The 20,894-nt window shown below is 39.6% G+C and overlaps 1 protein-coding gene across 1 annotated transcript in view; it reads right to left on the reverse strand.

Annotated features, from left to right (window-relative positions):
* The window catches only part of EPB41L4A (erythrocyte membrane protein band 4.1 like 4A), a 195,580-nt gene that overhangs the window by 8,076 nt on the left and 166,610 nt on the right, over positions 1 to 20,894 (reverse strand). The window contains 3 exon segments of the mRNA XM_043975760.1: positions 2,875 to 2,943; positions 3,477 to 3,524; positions 6,816 to 6,935. Of these exon segments, the coding sequence (XP_043831695.1) occupies positions 2,875 to 2,943; positions 3,477 to 3,524; positions 6,816 to 6,935 (237 nt within the window).

The raw sequence follows: 20,894 nt of genomic DNA on the forward strand, positions 1-20,894 counted from the left end.
AAGAGGGAGAATACTCCAGTAATAGAGAAAGCCAAAATGTACTCAGAGTAGAGAGATGAGTGACTTATTTGTGGAACACCTAGGAGTCCAGTGTCATTGGATTGAAGAATACCTGTGAGGGAGTAAGGTAGGAGGGTGCTAGGTTATGAAGGTCTTTGAAAGCCAAACAGGACATTTTCTATTTGATGCTGGAGATAATAGGGAGCCATTGGAGTTAATGAGTAGGGGGTTTATAACACGTTAGGAAAATCACTTTAGTGGCTGAATGGAGGATGGATTGGAATGGGGAGAAACTTAAGTCAGGCAGACCCAGCAGACCACCAGCAGGAATAATCCAGGTGTGAAATTATGGGGGCTTATACTGGAATGATGACAACATCAGAGGAGAGAAGGAGGGTGTGTATTTGAGAGATATTGCAAAGTTGAAACTGACAGGCCTTGACAACTTGGGATATGGGGGTGGGGCGGGTTCAGAAATAGTAAGGAATCCAGGATGACTCCTAGGTTGCAACCCTGAGGAACTGGGAAGAGAGTGTTGCCCACTATGGTTATCGGGGTTTGGGGAAAAGATAATGAGTTATGTTTTGGACATTGAGTTTAATATCTACAGGACATCGTGTTCAACATGTCTGAAAGGCAGTTGAAGATGCAACATTGAAGACTGGCAGAGAGATTTCGAGTAGGATAGGTAGATTTGAGAATCATCAGCATAGAGATAGTAATTAAATCTACTGGAGCTTACAAGATCACTAAGTAGTATAGAGGGAGAAAAGAACCAAGGACAGAACCATGAGGGATATGTATGATTAGAGGGGATCATCTAGAAAAGGATCCAGCAAAGGAGAGAGAGAAGGAATGGTCATATAGGGAAGAGGAGAACCAGAAGAGAGTGTGGTATCCTGAAAACCTAAAGAGAAGAAAGTATCAAGGAGGAGAGAGTGATCAACAGTGTCAAAGGCCATGGAGAGATTGAGAACTGAGAAAAAGCTGTTGGATTTGGGCAACTAAGAGATCTTTAGTAACTTTGGAGAGGGGAGTTTTGGTGGAATGATAAGGTCTGGAGCCAATTTGTAAGAGGTTAAGAGGGTGAGAGGAAGAGAAAGTGGAGCTACCTACTGTATATGGCCTTTTTTGGGAGTTAGGTACAAAAGACAATGATGACAATGTCAGAGGAGAGAAGGAGGGGGTGTGTTTGAGAGATATTACAAAGTTGAAATTGACAGGCCTTGACAACAACTTAGCCAGGCTGGAAGGATTGAGGGTTTTTCAGGATGAAAGAGACATGGCCATGTTTATAGGCAGTAGGGAAGGAGCCAGTACACAGAGACATCGAAAATAAGTGAGTAAGGATGACAGAGGGGACAGATGGGAGATAGAATAGAATGAGATCACTTGAAGAAGTAGAGGGGTTACTTTTGTCAAGGTGTAAGGCCATTTTGTCATCTGAGACAAGGGTGAAGCAAGAGATAGTGGCAGAAGGCATCTGAGTGATAGGAGATGAGGAAGAGAGAAGAAGAGGAAGTTCATAGTGAATGGCTCCAATTTTTTTCTGTAAAATATTAGTCAAGGTTCTCAGCTGACAAGGGGATGGAAGAGAGCTATGGGAGAATTGAAGATGGCTAGAAAAGTTTGGAAGAGCTGCTGTGGAGAGTGACATAGTGAATTGCTAAGGGAAATATGGTAGGATTGCTGAGCAGCAGTGACGGCAGAGTTGAAGTTGTGTAACATAAATTTGTAGGGGACCAAGTCAAAACAGTTGCATGATTTCGTCCATCTATATTCAGCAGCACGTGTGTAGGAGCAAGAGTGGCAAATTGAGGCTTGGCTGGGCATGATAAAGGGGTTAGGTATTCAATAGAGGAGGACAGTGTAGATTTGGATTGGTTTACCATTGGTTCAAGATGGGGAGAAGAGGAGAGAGAAGCTAGTGCAGGGAAGATGACCTAGGAGAGAAATGAGGGGTTAAGGAATGGGAGGTCATGGTGCAGATAAAAAGCAGGGTTTTTAAAGGGAAGGCAACAGGAGAGAGGTAAGAAGCCAACAAATTATGGTTGGATAAGGAGATTTCAGAACTCTTGAATACAGAGGTGGTACATTTGTGGGTGATGGCAAGATCAAATACGACTCTTTTTGTGTGTGGCTAAGATAGGATGGAGGAGTTGCTCATGGGAAGGTTGAAAAGCTGAGTAATTAGGGTATTTGAGAGAGAGAGTCAATATGTGCTTCCACTGCACAATGACTGAATACAGAGAATCCCAAGAGGCTTCTTTCTAGAAGCGTGTTTGATATGTTGAAACATGAGTCGTTCATTGGGCATCTTCAGTTGAAATTTTTGGCAGACACACATACATTTTAGGAATTAAAATAATAGGTTTTATTATTGTTCACATGGTATTTTAAAGGATTTATCACATAGTAAAAATTCACTATAGTCTTTAAAGGCACTACTGTTCCTAAGATAGAAAATAAACAACTAACAGAAACATATAGTCATAAATGTCCCTGCCAACAAGAATTACTGATTTTAAGGGAGGTTCTCACATTCACTTTTACCTCTAATTAAAGTACAAATTAAGGACAAAATTCATAGATGTGGAGCAGCTAGGTGGTGCAGTGGATAAAGCACCGGTCCTGGATTCCGGAGGACCTGAGTTCAAATCCAGCCTCAGACCCTTGACTCTTACTAGCTGTGTCACCCTGGGCAAATTACTTAACCCTCATTGCCCTGCCCCCCCCAAAAAAAAACGTTAAAAAAATTAATAGATGTGACTAATGTCTCATTTTACTTAGAACAGTTATGAGACAGTGGGTAATGCTTAGAAGACTAAGTATTCCTCAGACTCTTGTGAAAATAAATTTCAAGGATAAACTCACTCTATTTTGGTGTAAGGAATCTCTTTTAATTGTTCTTCTGACAATCCAGAAGGATCCACAAGTTCTTTCCTGGAAGAGAACAGGCAAGAGAGCAAAGCTCATGATGATGCAGTTGCCTCAAAAGACAATGGCACTAATCATCATTGGTTCACTAGGGTTCTGTGTTAAAACATATTGCAATGTCAGATGTAAAAATAGATGAATGTTCATTCAAATTTAAGGATTTGTTCTAAAAGAAAAAAAGGGACAAAGACTGTTGAACACCATCTCTGTCTCTCTCTGTCTCTGTGACTGTCTCTGACTCTTGTCTGTCTCACACAGAATTGTCCTCAATGCTTATTTGGGTCTGGTTGGCTTGTTTTATGTCCTCTTACAAGTTACATGACCCTAGACTGGAAAGTTCCAGAGCTTTCTGGAGGTCAGTATCAGCGACAATAGTACATGGCATATTCTGTCTGTTTTATTAGCACATCACTGTAATAACAATAAGTAGCTCACGAACAAGATCTGGTATAAGGTTGACTTTCTGAGTGTTGGCTAGACTTATAGAATAAGCTCTACAAACAACATTCAGGTCTGATAACCTTTGTTACAATACTCACTGAATATGTTTCCACAGCTCTTCCTTTGCTTGGATATCTGGGCTTCTCCTGTAATCACAAAAATCAGGAATCAACTCTGAAAGCCTCCCATTTCACTTGGTCACTGGTCAGTACAGACCTTTAATCTGACAAGGCCAGCGGGTGCTAAGGTTTAGGAGAACTGATGAGCTTTATGTGAAGATTACAAACACTTTAACTATAAGAGTTATTAAAGTAAAACAAAAATCAGGCCCTTGATTTAACAACAAATGAGCGGTCCATGCTGATGATATGTTTATTTTGAATCTACTTAAGGACAACTATATTTCCTACAGTTATTTATTCCTTCTAGTTTCCTAAAAGAAAAAAAGAAGGCTAATGGCTCGCCCCCCTCCCCCTTCTTCTCACCACTTCTAAGTTGAAGCAAAATGAGCAAGATTATATCTTGGTTTTGTTGACACTGTGGTACATCATGAACTGTCTTGACCAAATGTGAAATAACAGCTACAAGGGAAAACGAGTGGGTAGAACCCCCAGGATGGCAGGACAGATGACACTCAACTGCTTAGGGAGACGCCCTTTGGTGAGACACCTTTTATGTTACAATTCTGCAAAGGCAGAGGCTGTTCTAAATTAGAGACAGTGATAGGAGAGATTGGAAAATTGCTGGTAACTTGGAGAGAATATAGCTCAGCAGAATGTTCATCTGCCATCTTGGTGGTTCTACCAACTCCCCTTCCCTTTTAGCTATTAATTTATACTGCTGGACTATATGCCTTTATTAATACTCAACTAAGCTATCCTGTCTTCAGAAAAAGGTAGTTTAAAGCAGTTGTGATTTGCACTTGGCACCGAATATCTGATAACGAAACGTGTAACTACTGTAAAGTTTCAAAGTGGATATCTGAAATTTGTGACTATTCAACTATCAGTTACTCTTTGAACTGTGGTTTTGAAGATAAGAGAGTGAGACTGAGGAGCAGCTAAGTGGTGCAGTGGATAGAGCACCAGCCCTGAGTCAGGAGTACCTAAGTTCAAATCCGGCCTCAGACACTTAACACTTACTAGCTGTGTGACCCTGGGCAAGTCACTTAACCCCAATTGCCTCACTAAAAAAAAGAGAGAGAGAGAAAGTGGGACTGAATGGCCTTGCACAGTAGTCTGGCCCTTGCTATTATTTCTATTACTTAACAATATAAACATTAAATGGACTATAAGTGAGTCACTAATAAGCATCTCCAGGTCTCAGTTTCCTTACCTATAAATTGACTAGATGATCTGAAAATTTTCTCCCAGTTCTAACCTATTATTCTATGAAATGATTCAAAATTAATATAACCAACAATCCCAAAGTAATTACTTTTCATTCCTACAACTAAAGACTAGTCAATTAAGAATAACTTTGTTATTTTTCAACCAGGTGGGTAATTTTATCTCTATCTATTACGCGTTGTATTGTTCACATTCTAGTTAAAATTGTGTTTGGAGTACCTGAAATTCCAGGGCAAAGGATACTTCTAAAGCTATAGAAGCAAATGTCAGTTCCCTTCAACTGCCAAATCTTGTGTGTGTGTGTGTGTGTGTGTGTGTGTGTTCCTGTGCATGTGTGAGCAAGAACTTTTTAATAAATCTATATTGTGCTCTGGGCTAAATAAAGAATGCATTATTTTTCTGGCTGTAAGTTAAACATCATTAATAGTTTTATTCCATTTGTTAAGGTATATTTTATTATGTAGATTTATCTTACTCCAAGCTTTCTTAAAATGTTAGGAAAGGAGAATAGATTCAGATAAAAGAAAAAAAAACCCAAAACATTGTGTCTAATAAATTTCTTGTAAACATGAGGTTTGGACCTTCAAGGTTTTCTTGATTTTCTTATTTGTGGGCAACTATTTACTTCAAATGGGGGCCTTTGATACTTCAACAAGTGAATTTCTTACTCTGGAGTCAAAAATAATCAAAGCATATACCCAATTCTGCTTTGTAGTGAGGCTGTAGTGTACTACAATATGTTTGGTTTTAGAGCTAAAAACTTTATTCAGTTAAAAAACCAAAAAAAAAAAAAAAAGCCAGCAGTTTACACAGTACAAGCTATTTAATTCTTATATTATTAAAATAACTAAGTCCCCAGTATAAGAGTGTGCCTTTGAAAATAATGGCATATGGGGCAGCTAGGTGGCACAGTGGATAAAGCACCGGCCCTGGAGTCAGGAGTACCTGAGCTCAAATCCGGCCTCAGACACTTAACACCTACTAGCTGTGTGACCCTGGGCAAGTCACTTAACCCCAATTGCCTCATAAAAAAAAGAAATTTTAAAAAGAAAGAAAATAATGGCATATCTTAGATTGGCCACTCATTTAACTACACTGATAGTCTGTCAATGTATATAAAGGTATACGAGGTTATGGTACGGCTTCTTCAATATTGTCCAACCCTATCAGCTTCTCTCTTGACAGCTTCCTGCCTAAGTCTCTGACTAACCTCTACCTACACAGGTTCTATTATTCAGTTTCCTACAGCTGGTCAGTCCTCTTATTATCTGGATCACATCCATCCTACTTGACAAAAGTAATGCCAGATATCCTATCATTTATTCCAGGGACATAACAGAATCAATGGTAAATCTAAATTCACCCTAAAGAACCATGCTTGATTAGTGTCTAAACCCAGATGCCACATATATTAAATAAAAGACAAGAAGGAAATTAAACTATTATTTTATCAGCTCAAGACTCCTGATTACACATGTTAATTTAAATTATTTTAGGTAATGTTAATTTGATTTGACCAGACCTAGATGCAGGTTCAATTTAGAACAACACAGTGCAAATTCTGGTGACAAACTGTATGGTTTGGCAAGTACTTCACCAATAGCCTTTCTTGACTAAAGGATCATGAGATCTATGTTGGGAAGGATCTCAGGCATCATCTAGTCCAACCCCCCTTATTCAACAGATGAGGAAACTGAGGCCCAGAGAGGTCAAATGACTTTGCCTAAATTACATAAGTAGTAAATGAAGATCCAGAATTTGAACTCAGATCTTCTGATTCTAAATTCAGGGATCTTTCCACCGAAGGGTCTTTTCAACACTTTTTTTTTTTAAGTTGAACATCTGGCTTTGTTTTTCTCTCACCTTGAGGATAGTTTGTTTCAACTATGCGCCAACCCTTATAGAGGCTATCAGAAACCAACTAAATATATAAAAGCAGAAAAACAGTGGAATAAAGCAGTTTGAACTGGTCCATTATGAAAACCATAAATATGCAAAGAATTGGATCAACATGATTGGCTCAACATGTAATGCATTTTTTCAGTTTTTATTTTTTTTTAACACAAAGTGCTAGAACATTTCACTTACGAGCGTGATCTATGTCTGGACCGCCGATTATTGGAATTGGCTTCATTTTTTTCCTTTTGATGCCTCAATACCGCTTCCCACTGAGGTGCTGAATCAACCATGCTATTCTCCTGCCTTAACCTGGAAGAAAAACATTCATCTGAAGTAAACATCCCTGGGGGCCTGCCACCTTGTTTTTAGGTTCCTGTTTTTAAAAGTTATGGCAAAAAGAGGAAATTCCAGTACTTGTTGTCATCCTAGAATGTACTCACCAGGAAAATAGATATAAATAGATGTAAATATATGTATGTATATTCAAATATATGTAGGATACATATGGTGCTGACTGGTTTTGCTTAACTATTTTTCTTTTCTTTTTTCTTTCTTTTTCTTCTTCTTTTTTTTTTTTGTAGGGCAATGAGGGTTAAGTGACTTGCCCAGGGTCACACAGCTAGTAAGTGTTAGATGTCTGAAGCCTGATTTGAACTCAGGTCCTCCTGAATCCAGGGTCAGTGCTTTATCCACTGCATCACCTAGCTGCCTGCTACTATTTTTTCTTTTTTAAAAGGAAGAGTTGGGGGGGGGGTATTTATGAGTATCACTACTGCTTTATCTCCTTGGGAGCTAGGATTATACCCACTAATTCTCAATTGGATTTTTTTTGTTTTTCATACTTTTTCATATATTCTCAGTCCATTGTCTCTAGTTTCATTCCTCACCATTTGGCTCCTCATCCTTTTAGTGCTACAATTTGTATCTTTCCTCCTGAATCTGAAGTTCAATGTAAGCTTCTTCTAGGCCAGATGGTAAGCTGTCTGGGACAATGCCCAGAATAAACAAGTCAGAACACTGACTACAGCCAGGTTTTTTTTAGTCACCTTTACCTTAGGGACAGAAACCCAGTTCTCTGTACCTGGGCAGCCTTCCAATCTGTCTCCTAGGTTGTGGCACCCCTGCTCCCCCAGTTCCCACCAACCCCCTTACACTCCCTTGCCTTGGTGTGTCTGGGCAGGAACAATTTTTTCCACTTCTTGCCAGTTGTAAAAGGTTCAGACCAAGTCAATGACTTGGTGGAGTGTGGGGTAGGGCTCATGACACCTAGATCTTGACACGCAAACCTGTCAAGATAGGCCAAGCTGAGTGGGAACCTTAAGCACTTTATCTCTATGATGTTATTTCATAAGACTTACCCTGATTCATTCTTGATTACTATATGTGGTACATATTTCCTTCTTTTGAGGTTTGTTAGGGGGAGTTATACTTAAAAAACAAACAAAAAACCTACTTCATCTCTGATTATGTGATCCCTCATTCATTTATTTTAAATAACTACTCCCATCTCTACTACCAATAAATCATTCTTATTTTCTTTTGTAGATGCCACTGTCCTCCAGATATTCCTTTGCCTTTATACACTAAAAAGGCTCATTATTTATTGGCAGGCATTATGGAAATATCCTTGCATTTTCAACTTTTTTTTTAAACTGTGTCTCCCCATCTCATCTAGGCTAGAAATGCAAGGTCATCTCATGGGCCTGAACCAACTATGGATTGGCACAGGAATTTTGACATGTTCCATTTCTAACCTGGGCTGGTTTGCCCATCCTTAGGCAACCTGGTCCCCCAACGCCCTCCTGGGGACAAACCATATTGATGTCTAAATAAGTGTAGATTACAGGCACCTGATGCCACTCCCAGCTCTCAATTTTTGTCTTAACCTGTTTTTAAATTGCTCTTCAGATATAGCTCCTGAAGGATGCTTAAATAGCAGAAAGAAATTTAAAAAAAATTTTTTTTTTCAGAAAGGAATTTTTGCAAGCAAAGATTTGTCCTAGCAAAAGCTTGTATTAAAAATAATTTATTTTCAGGTCACAATTGCTATTTTTTTCTTTTCTATATATTTTCAGGTTCTACAGGGCCTTCATATACTTGTGTATGCCAGAAAATGCCCATTTATTTGCATATTTTGAGCTCTTATATGTAGTAGCCCAGACCTTAACAAATGTGGGCCCCTGAAAGTTACACTTGCTTTAATGTATGACCATGCACACAGCAGTCCATTTCTTGATTCTGTGTATTTCCATTAGCTATCCTCTATATCTGGAATTCTCTTTCTTCATCCCTACCTCCTAGCTTCCCTTTCTTCAAGTCTCAGCTAAAATTCCATCTTCTGCAAGAAGCCTTTCCCAGTTCCTCTTAAATCTAGGGTCTTCCCTCTAAGATTATCTCCAATCACACACACACACACACACACACACACACACACACACACACACACACACACACACACACACCCCTATATCTATATAGCTGTATCTTATTTGTAGATAGTTGTTTGCATGTTGTCTCCCTCATTGAACTGTGAGCACAGAAGGGACAGTGTCTGGTACATAGTAGGCACTTAATAAATGCTTGTTGACTTGACTTGCCCTGGTTCAGCATCTCTTCAAACAGCTCACAAGCCCTCTCAGATCTTTTTCTTCAGTCAGATTAAACAAGAGGACCATTAACTGAAAGCAAAAACTTTTATATTTTATTTTTTCCAATTACATGTAAAGGTAGTTTTCAACATTTATTTGTATAAGATTATTTATTATTATTATTATTATTTTATAAGATAACCAATCTGATATAGGGTATATATATATGTACAATCCACAAGTACTCTTTTTCTTTTTTTAGTCTGTGTTCAATCAATATCAGTTCTTTCTCTGGAAGTGGATATTGTATTGCTGAGAGTAGTTAAGTCATTCACAATTGCTCATAGAACAATACTGCTGTTACTGTGCACAATGTCCTCTTGGTTCTGTTCACTTCACTATACATCAGTTCATGAGTCTTTCCAGGTTTTTCTGAAATCATCCTGTTTATCATTTCTAATAGCACAATAATATTCCATTACAATCATATGCCACAGCTTCTTCAGTCATTCCCCAACTGATGGACATTCCTTTGATTTCCAATTTGATTTCCACCACAAAGAGTTGCTATAAATATTTTTTGTACAATTTTTCCCCCTTTTCTCTTTCACAATTACTATTGTTAACTGTTTCCCTCCATCCTATTCCCTTTTCCATGACATTTACTCTATTATCTATCTTTCACCCTATCCCTCTTCAAAAGGGATTTGAAAGCAAAAACTTTTAAGCAGAATTCCTGGGAAGGTGTGTGTGTGTGTGTGTGTGTGTGTGTGTGTGTGTGTGTGTGTGTGTGTGTGTGTGTTGGGGAGGGGGGTGAATCTCCCTTACACAGGGAGATTATACTCTCTTACAGAATCCCATACTGTCCATGGGAAAAGGAATTTAAGGAGATTCCTGGTGTTTCCCAGCTGGAATCCCTATCTCCCAATCTACAAAGTTGCCTCCAGGTCCTTCCCCAAAGTGCTACGGATAACCATCTCAGGCTGTTTTTTTTTTCCCCACATTGCACCACAGCTTTTTGCAGAGCAGCTAAGGGCATTTTGGGGTTCTTCACAGAACTTAAGCCACCGAGCAGTATCTTACAGCTGAGGAATGCAGATACCTCTTTTTCTAAACATAGCCCAGAGCTATTTCAGCTCTTTGGTCAAAATCTGAGAAGTACCCAACAAATACTGTAAGAATTTCTTTGGGCAAATCTGTCTTTTTAAAGTCTCTTTCCTATATTTAACATGATTGTACATGTATAACCTATATCAGATTGCTTGATCTCTTGGGGAGGGGGGAAGAAAAGGAGGAAGGGAGAAAAATTTGGGACTCAAAATCTTACAAAAATGAATGTTGAAAACTATCTTTACATGTAATTGGGGGGAAAATACTATCATGTGAAAAAAAAATTAAACAAATAAAAAAACAAAAAACAACTTCATGGCCAGATACAATGATCAACCTTGGAAGTTAAAGCCCCCTCTTAACACATGTTTCTGTTAATAAATTGGTAAGCTGCAAAAGTAGAAATTGTCATATGACAATTTCTCCTCGTGCCATATAGACAGCTCTCTTCATACTTCATACTTCACTCTTCATACTTCACTCTCATCAATACAGTCTTCATCCTCACTGCAACTTCAGCCTGGCTTCCTTGCTTTCCTAGACTCCATTCTCACTCTCCTCCTTTCAAAATCTTGTCCATTTGGACAGCTAGGTGGCACAGTGGATAAAGAACGGGCCCTGAATTCAGGAGGACCTGAGTTCAAATGTGGCCTCAGACACTTGACACTACTGTGTGACCCTGGGCAAGTCACTTAACCCTCACTGCCCCCACACCATCTTGTCCATTTGAACTCCTCCCCTCCCCTGGGGCAATAGGGGCTAAGTGACTTGTCTAGGGTCACACAGCTAGTAAGTGTCAAGTGTCAGGCTGGATTTGAACTCAGGTCCTCCTGAATCCAAGGCCGGTGCTTTATCTACTGTGCCACCTAGCTGCCCCCATTTGAACTTTACATTGTCCTCTACCTTTGACTCCTTTGCCCTCTAGTTTTATTTCATTAATTTCTTTCCAAATTGGAATTTTGGATTATTCCCACCATCCACCTTCTCTCTTCCCACACAGCTTTTGAGCACACATGTTGGGGAATGCTTATGGAAGAAGACATTATTGTGCTGACTGGGTTCATTGCAAATTTGTAATTTCAACTGGGCTTTCACTGCTATATGCCCATTCTTTTTTGTTTTTGTTTTTTTGTTTTTTTCAGGGCAATGGGGGTTAAGTGACTTGCCCAGAGTCACACAGCTAGTAAGTGTCAAGTGTCTGAGGCCGGATTTGAACTCAGGTACTCCTGAATCCAGGGCCGGTACTTTATCCACTGTGCCACTATATGCCCATTCTAAAACATTTTTTTTCTAACTTAATTTCTATCTCATGCTTCTCAGATTCTGTGCCAAACCTCTTTTCTCCTTGTGCCATCTATACAATCCTTCCCTCCCTCCTCTCTCTCAGCAGAGAACCTCTCCAAACATGTCACTGAAAAAAAAATCAAGGCTATTAGTTAAAAGATACCTCTTTTCAACTCTATACTTCAAATCACTCCAGTCAATTTAAAAACATTCATTAAGATCATCCCCTACTTTTCTTTTTCCAAGGTCAGAGGAAGAGGTGGTTCTTCTGCAGGTAAACTTCCAACCCCTCCATTTGTTTCTCAGATATTGTTCCCTCTGGGATCTAGTCCCTTTGATCAATCCTTTTGTCTCCTTAATTTTCATGCTCAGATCTCTCCCATTCATAAAAATCCTCCATTTGATTTAGTCACCCAATAGCTCTCTTTCACTGGCAAACTCCTGGAAAAAGCTGTCTATCCTTAGGGAATACACTTTCTTACATTATATTCACTTCCCGACCCCTAGCAATCTGGATCACTTAATCTAAGGTAACCTGTTAATTGCCCAATCTAAGGGAATGTTGCTCAGTGCCCCTCTTTAACTTTTTGGTAGTGTGAGCCCTCTCCTTTCTCCTTACTGGGTTTTTGTGGCACTACTTTCTTGTCTTTTCTTCTTAGTCTCCCTTACTGTCTTTCTGTCTAACACTGTATGTGTGAATGTGTTCAAGGGCTCTTCTCTCTTTCTTAGTGATCTCACCAGCTGCCTTTGGTTTATCATGTAGACAATTTCCAGATCTCTCCACCCCCCCCCCAATTTAGTCCTGCATTATCACTTGCATCTTGACCTCCAAATGTCCAAAACTGAACTTGTTATATTTCCTCTTCTTCCTGTTTCTGTAGAAAGCACCACATTACTTCCGGTAATCCAGGTGTGCAATTTATTACTCATCCTTGACTTTTCCTTCACTCCTCACATCAGTTGTCGTTTTACCAATTCTACCTCCACAATATATCTCAAATCTGTCCCCTTCTCTCCACTCACATAGCCTCTATCCTAAATAAGCCTTCACCCCCTCTCACCTAGACTATTCTTTTTTTTTTTTTTTTTTGGTGAGGCAATTGGGGTTAAGTGACTTGCCCAGGGTCACACAGCTAGTAAGTGTTAAGTGTCTAAGGCCGGATTTGAACTCAGGTACTCCTGACTCCAGGGCCGGTGCTCTATCCACTGCGCCACCTAGCTGCCCCTCACCTAGACTATTCTTAACAGTCTCCTGTTTGGTCTTCCAGTCTCCAATCTCTTCCCTCTCCTATTAATCTGCCACATAGCTACCAAATTTATGTTCCTAAAGCACAGGTCTAACCATATCACTTACTTCCTCGACAAGCTCCTGTGGTTCTCTCTAGCCTCCAGGTCAAATATAAACTTCTCTGTTTGGTTTTAAAGCCTTTCACAGTGTGGGTCCAGCCTACCTTTCCAGGCTTATTGCAAATAAATCCCCTACATGCATTCCACATTCCAGGCAAAATGGCGGCCTTGCTCTTTCTAATACTTGACAAGCCATCTTCCATCTTCACAACACAGTGAAGACAATCCTCATACTTGTTTAGTTCCTTACCTCACAGAATGAATCCCTAGCTTCCATCAAAACTCAGCTCAAGTGCTACCACCTACAGGGAGCTGATCTGGTTGCTACTTTCTATCTGCCTCCCCCCTCCTAGACTGGAAACTGCCTTGATTTTTTTTTTTGGTGGGGCAATGAGGGTTAAGTGACTTGACCAGGGTCACACAGCTGGTAAGTGTCAAGTATTTGACTCGGGATTTGAACTCAGGGGCTCCTGAATCCAGGACCGTTGCTTTATCCACTGTTCCACCTAGCTGCCCCTGCCTTGTACATATTTTGCATTTAATTTTCCATGTTGATATTATTTCTCCTCATAGAACATAAGCCCCTTAAGGAAAGGGAATCTTTTGTTTTTGTCTTTGTATCTCTACCACCCAGAACAGTGTCTGGACGTGTTATGGGAATTCAGTGGGACCCCAAGAAACCTAAAGATCCCAACCTCCCAAGACAAAGGGAAAAGCAGCTCTTTCTCCCACTTCAGGTATGAGGTGTGGCAGGACAGGACCCCAGTATGTTGATAAGCAACACTAAGGTTTACTAGAGGATATGCAGGATATGGTTGGATGCTGCATATCCTACTGATACCTTGTTATCACTGATCCCCTCTTAGTTATCTGGCCCCAGTCTTTGCATTTCCCCTTACCTTATAATTCCTTTCCCTTTCTTTGTTTTGTAAAGATACGAAAGACCAGTCTTCCCTTTCTCCAGCAGGACAATCATATATTCCTCACCTAATAAATTTCTTTTTATTTTACAAGATTCGTGATGAGCCTCCAATTCTTTGGGTGAGCTAGTCACCCAACCCAGGTCGCAAGTCTACCCGAAACAGATGCACTGTAGGAGCATGATAATAAATGCCTCTCCCTATACTCGTATAGAGCACTTAGTTTTTCAAAGTACCTTTGTTATTTCTTTTTATCCTCATAATCAAACTGTGATGTAGGCAGAACAGTTACCATTGATTGGAAAAATAGGTTCACAACTGGAACCCAGGTTTTCTACCTTCTAATCCACTGCTCTTTTTATCTTACCATACCATTTCCCCTGTGATAAGAATTTCTTTGAAGTTCATATGTCATTGAAACTTTGGGAAAGGCTCACATGGTCACATCATCTTTCCTAGTTCCAGTATGCCTTGTCACGAACTTTTCTAATTTCTCTCGATCTTCTTTTTTAAATGCTCAGCTCCACTCAGGATTACATCTATCTTTAGTATATGAAAATAATGCGGTCTAGCTGTAATCATATTCAGAGAGTAGCAGTTCAAAACTAATGACTGAGTAATACTAAGGAGTTGCCTCCCCCACCATTGAATGCTCAAAGGGTTGATGCCTTTTATCAATAAAACGGAGGATGTTTCACAGAAAGAATTCTTCATTTAGGAGACACTCTTTTCATTGAGAGGTCCCACTCTTATGGGGCTGCACTATGAAATTTTACAGAGCCTGTATCTGCAAATAATGGCTAGGCAGAGGTTTTGTGATCTTATAGAGAAGATTAAAAATTCTAACTAGCAAAAAACCAATATCTACTAATCTCAACTTAATAGTTCATTTTCACTTGTTAGTTAGAAATAGTAAACAAGTACCTATGACCTATTTATTATTCCCTCACAAGACCTTCTTACTAAGACAGTAATTTTTCAAAAAATGTCAATCACCCCAACTGTTCATCTTACCAGTAGCCATATTTAACTGTTCATGCTTCACTAGCCATTTTTGATACCCATATTCTTACATATGGACTAACTACAGTCACGTGAGTAAAATATGAAGTAAATGTAGCCACAGTAGCCAGCACCAACATCATTTCCTGTACAAATGTCATGGAAAAATGATCAGGCTTCAATAGCAAATGTAGGCTGAAGGCCCAGACCCTCAAAAGAGTTCTGGCCCAATTAGGAAGGAATTTAAAGCAAAACAAAAAATTTTAAAAGCTATATACATAGGCGAAAAGAAACAAAATTATGACTTTTTAGATTAGATGACGGTCTTCCCTAGAGTCAACTAAAAATTAATACAAGTAATAACTTTAGCAAAGTAGGAAAATAGAAAATAAACCCAGAGAAATCATCAATGTTTCTATATATTACCAACAATATGCAGTAGCAAGAGGCAGAAAGAGAAATTCCACTCAAAGTAACTTCAGAATGTAGATTTGGCAAGTGAGATTGTGAAAATGGATGCCTTGATTTGCTCTCTTCCCATCCCCCACCCCCAATTGTCCAGGTAACCAGAAGAACTGTATGAGGACTGGCTGTATCGGCCTGACATACCAACACTCCTTTGTGGTAACCAAGAATAAACCTAGCCGGATGTGCAGAAAATCAGCAACTCTGAAGCCAATTAAGCTCATACCAACTTTGAAGCAGACCCTGAGCCATCTGGTGGTTTATGGACCTTCAAGAGACATCCCTGTTTTCAAAGCCTTTGTGTTTTGGAGACAATCTTATCTCCAGGGACTCCCCTAACTTTGCTTATGCAGCGACCAGATTTTATCCTGTTCCTGGAGACATCTCCTTTGATCAAAGGACCACAGCTGTGACACCTGGAATTCCTCACTCCGCCTCCCCTTGGGGATGGGCTTCATTGATTCATTCCTTTCTAAGCCTACCTTTCCCCCCAAATTCCTTACCTTCCTTTGTTCAAAAGATATATAAACTCTCCCCATGCATTACATGGTGGGCTGTCAGTACCCATGTGAATATTTTACTTTCCTGCTTAATAAAAACCTTTCTTTCATTTCATAGGCATCATCTTCCTCTGGTTTTCTTCCCTTTAGGGAAAAGGGGGATTTAAATCGTGAGAGCTGGACTTTGCATTCTCAAAGCATTTTCCCCTTTGGGGAAAGAGAGATCTAAATTCCCTCCAGAGCATTTGCCTCAGTTTACAAGATCATTAATAACTGTGGAGAGAATAGTTTTACTTTTGTGATAAGATTAGAAGTTAGATTGAAAGACATTTAGAAGTGAGTGCAAGGGGGGCAGCTAGGTGGCACAGTGGATAAAGCACTGGATTCTGAAGGACCTGAGTTCAAATTCGGTCTCAGACACTTGACAGTTACTCACTGTGTGACCTTGGGCAAGTCACATAACCCTCATTGCCCCACCAGAAAAAAAAAAAAAGTGAGTACAAGTAGGGACAATGGAAGTAATACATGTAGTTTTTCCTTCAGGGGGGAGGAAGGGAGGAAATAAGTATTTATTAAAAATCTATATACACTGTACTAAGTGCTTTACAATTTCATCTTATAGTTGAGAACACTGAGGCAAACATTAAATGACATGCCCAGGGTCACACAGCTAGTCAATGTTTAAAGCTGGATTTAAATTCAGGTCTTTTGTACTCTAGGCCTAGCGCTCTATCTTCTAGTGCATCACCCTACTGCCTCTATAGCCTAGCTTTATTTACAAGAATATTAAAAAAAAAAGGCCCTACATTAACAAGACAGGAAATAATTGATTCTGAACAACCCAGTTTCAGAAAGAGCAATTGAGAAAGCCATAAATTAATACCCCAAGGGAACTAGAAAGCATCTGAAGAACAATCCATCTGTAAGCCAATTACATCTAGTATCATTTCCCCTAAAATAGAGAAAGATGACATTCCACCAAATTCTTTTGGCGTTCAAAGCTCTTCATTGCCTGCCCCTCCACACCTTTACAATCTTCTACCTCATCCCTGCCCCTGGCTCCATGAACCCTGGAATCTAGTGACACTGGCCTCCTAGCTGCTCTTCATATAAGATACCGCATCTCCTGATTACAGGCATTTTAATGACTATCTCTCATACCTGGAATGCTCTTTCTCCTCATCTACATCTCCTTCAAGTTTCCTTCAAGTTTCAGCTAAAATCAGCAGTAATAACCAATTTTGTTTAGTTTTTCACTTTACGTATAAAGCACCAATGTGAATATTTTAATTTCTGCCTTAACTGATTTTTACACTGGGATATGGTTCAATTAAAAAACTAAAATGAAGAATGAATGGCTTTGGAAAGGTCACATGTGTGTGAGATGGAATAAGTTGGGCCTGTCATTTGATTTGCTCTGAGAGTTTTTAAATTAAAAAATTTATTATTATTATTATTATTTTGCAGGGCAATGAGGATTAAGTGACTTGCCCAGGGGTCACACAGCCAGAAAGTTTCAAGTATCTGAGGTCAGATTTTGAACTCAGGTCCTCCTGAATCCAGGGCTAGTGCTTTATCCACTGTGCCACCTAGCTGCCCCAGCTCTGAGAGTTTTAAGATCACATATATTTGTTTGATGGCTAAGCCATTACTCCACCATTCAAGGGAAATGTCTAGAGCTGCTTAGAGAGTTGTCTTCTGGAAATCAGTAGTGGATTTAAAAGACTGGGAAAGATAAGGACAGCATCCTCTTTACTGTTTCCCTACAGTGCTAGTTACTTTCTGGATAGGAAAGTTTCCTACCGGGTTGATTCTGAGCCTGGCTATGATACCATGTGTCTATTATTCCAAAAGGTATCTGTTTCTTTATATCTGATATCAAACCAGAACTAAAGGAGTTTTCCCTGATATGTGCTTCCTATATATAGGTCAGTCCAAACAATCTTATTTTGATTATTTTTACAACCTTTATTTTCCTTTCATAGCACATTTGTCTGAACATGGCAGGAAAACAATTTCATAAATGTGATAAGTGAATTTTAGTGCTATGATTGTTGTTCAGTCATGTCCAATTCTTCAAGACTCCATTTGGGGTTTTCTTGGCAAAGATACTGGAGTGGTTTGTCATTTCCTTCTCCAGGGTCCCCACAGAAGTCACACAGCTAGTTTAAGTGTTTAAGACTAACTGCCTATTATAATGAGATGAAAGTGTAGAGAAATGTACTGTTTTGATTTTGATTTTGATTTATTTATTTGCTGCCCCTGCTTTGATTATTATTATGAAATTCTGACCATTACTTGTTTCAATTTACCAATCCAGGTGTCTAGATAAGTCTTAGATTTGCCATCTCCTTGCTTATTGGTTTAATTTTATATATTTATGTATAAACCTATGTCTATACAGTATCACATCTGAATGAAATGAGAATAAAATAGATTCTCAAAAAGGCACTATGATAGATATGATGTGATGGATGTAAAAGCTTTGATTTTAATGGATTAGTGAACTTAAGTTTGAGAAAAACAGTTAAGACTGTGAATGTGACCAATTGCCAAATGTTTTCCATTAGGTAAAAGAATATAAAGGACTCCTGTTTACTCTAATTGTATTAGTAACCTTAGAAATTCTGCTTTTGTATCAGTGAAAACAATAACAAGAGGCTAAGTGAAAATGATGATCCTAAATGTGACATTTAAAATTTTATTCAGGAGGTAATAGAAAACGTGACTGAAAGGGATAAGCAAAGTACTGACCCATTAAGTACATGGGCTTTAGATTTGGTTTAAATTGTCCCACTAACAGGTTATTACAGTAATCTAAGAGTGAGGTAGGTGATGGGGACCCATTCTGAGAGTGGTGGCAATGTCAGAGTAGAGAAGAGGGTATATTAAAAAAATGTTACCTATCTTACATGTCCCTATTTACACGTTTCTCTTATGTGAACTCCTTGGGCAGAAACTATTTTTATTTTTTAAATTAATTTATTTTTTGTGGGGCGGTGAGGGTTAAATGACTTACTGGCCCAGGGTCACACAGCTAGCAAGTGTCAAGTGTCTGAGGCTGGATTTGAACTCAGGTCCTCCTGAATCCAGGGCTGGTGCTTTATTCACTGCGCCACCTAGCTGCCCCAGGAACAATTTTTAGACTTGGCTTGGCATCTCCAGTGCTTAGCCCAGGACCTGGCACAAATTGCTTCATCATTTTTTGGACTGAATTAATGTTTGAGACCAGATTCAAGAGATATTTTGCAGAAAGGGATGAAGAAAGACTTGGCATGAAACAGTTGGGAAAGAAAGATTTTGAAGATGATTTGGAGGGATTAAGGGCTTATGAAGAAGGGAAGAAATTAAATTTGGGAGAATTAGGGAGAATTAGGGGGAAAAGGTAAAAGAAGAGGAACTTGAGCAGAAGTATAGAAGGGCTAAATCTGAAAGAGGATTTAGTGTGGGTAACCCTAGAGTAAGACACCTGAGTCCTGGGACTCGGTTCTCTAATTTTTTTCAAATTTTTTTTGTGGGGCATTGAGGGTTAAGTGACTTGCCCAGGGTCACACAGCTAGTAGGTGTCAAGTGTCTGAGGCTGGATTTGAACTCAGGTCCTCCTGAATCCAAGGCCATTGCTTTATCCACTGTGCCACCTAGCTGCCCCTAGTTCTCTAATTTGTAACAGCAGGGGCTTCTTTCCCCATTCCCCTTTGTACTTGTGAGTACCCAGTTAGGTCCTCAGAGTACAAATAACTTTCTCCTCTTAAGGTTCTAGAGGGGTTGGGGATTGTTTTCTAGAACCACTGCTCAAGAACAATCAATAAACATTTATTAAGTACATACTAAAATGCCAGGCATTATGCTAAGCACTAGGCCTAAAAAAAGAAGTAAAAAATTTCCATCCTCAAGAAGGGAGAGAAACAACGTGCAAACAAGTAAAGAGCTAGCTATATATGGGAGATAAGGTAAATAATTAAAAGAGGGAAGGCACTGGAATTAAAGAGGGGTTGGGGAAAGTTTTCTGTAGAAGGTGTGCTTTTAGTTAACACTTAAAAGGAAACAAGGAGGGCAGTAGTTGGAGCAGAGGAAGGAGAGTATACCAGGCACGGCATAGCCAGAATGTCCGGTGGCAGCATTTAGTGGAACATCCTGGCGTCAAGTGAGTAAGGTACAAGAAGACAGGCAGGAGGCTAGGTCATAGTGGAGGCATGAGACAACAAGCATCTGCCACCAGAATGGTGGCAATGTCAGAGAAGAGAAGTGGGCATATTTGAGAGAGTGCAAAGGTATAATTGATAGGCCTTGGCAACGTTTGGATTTGGAGGGTGAGAGACAGTGAGGAGAGGATGACTTATAGGTTGGGAGCCTGAAGGATTGTATTGCTGCCCTCAACAGGAACAGGGAAGGTAGAGGAGGGGGAGAGATTGGGGGAAAGACAACGTCTACTGGACATCCTTTATGCTATTTATCAGCCAGGCACAGTTATTAGCTTTTATGTTAGGGGTATTTAGCAAACAGGTTTAATTAGAACAGTAGGTAACAAAGCCAATCAATCCTTCCTTCCTAAGTGGGACACACTCCCCTATATAGAGAGTCCAGAGTAAGCAGGTGCATGTGGCAAAGTGGTTACCCACAACTCCTTATAACTGGACATCTTTTTCTCCTTTTGTGAAAAGTCCTCATTAAGTTTCCTTTAGGTAGAGTTTCTTTCTAGGGTCTACATTGTCTCCCAGTGCCTAATGCAGATTCTGATAAACTAGTTTGTGATTCACTGCTGCTCTGGGGGCATCGCTCTCAGCTCTAATGAGAAGTCCAAATCTCTCCTTTGGAATCGAGCACTACTGTTGGTCACAAGGTCATCCTCTGGTTATTGGTGGGGAGAATTACTTTGATCACTTCCCCTACCCTTGGCTTCCCTTTGCAATGGTCTTGCTTTGGTCAAGGTGTTTCCAAAACTTGCCTTCACTTGCTGCTGGAATCCCTTAACTGAAATACACAGACCCAGATCTGTGTTTAATTCTTTTTTTTTTTTTTTGCAGGGCAATGAGGGTTAAGTGACTTGCCCAG

The sequence above is a fragment of the Dromiciops gliroides genome, chromosome 1 (genome assembly GCF_019393635.1).
Source record: "Dromiciops gliroides isolate mDroGli1 chromosome 1, mDroGli1.pri, whole genome shotgun sequence".
Taxonomy (NCBI): Eukaryota; Metazoa; Chordata; class Mammalia; order Microbiotheria; family Microbiotheriidae; genus Dromiciops; species Dromiciops gliroides.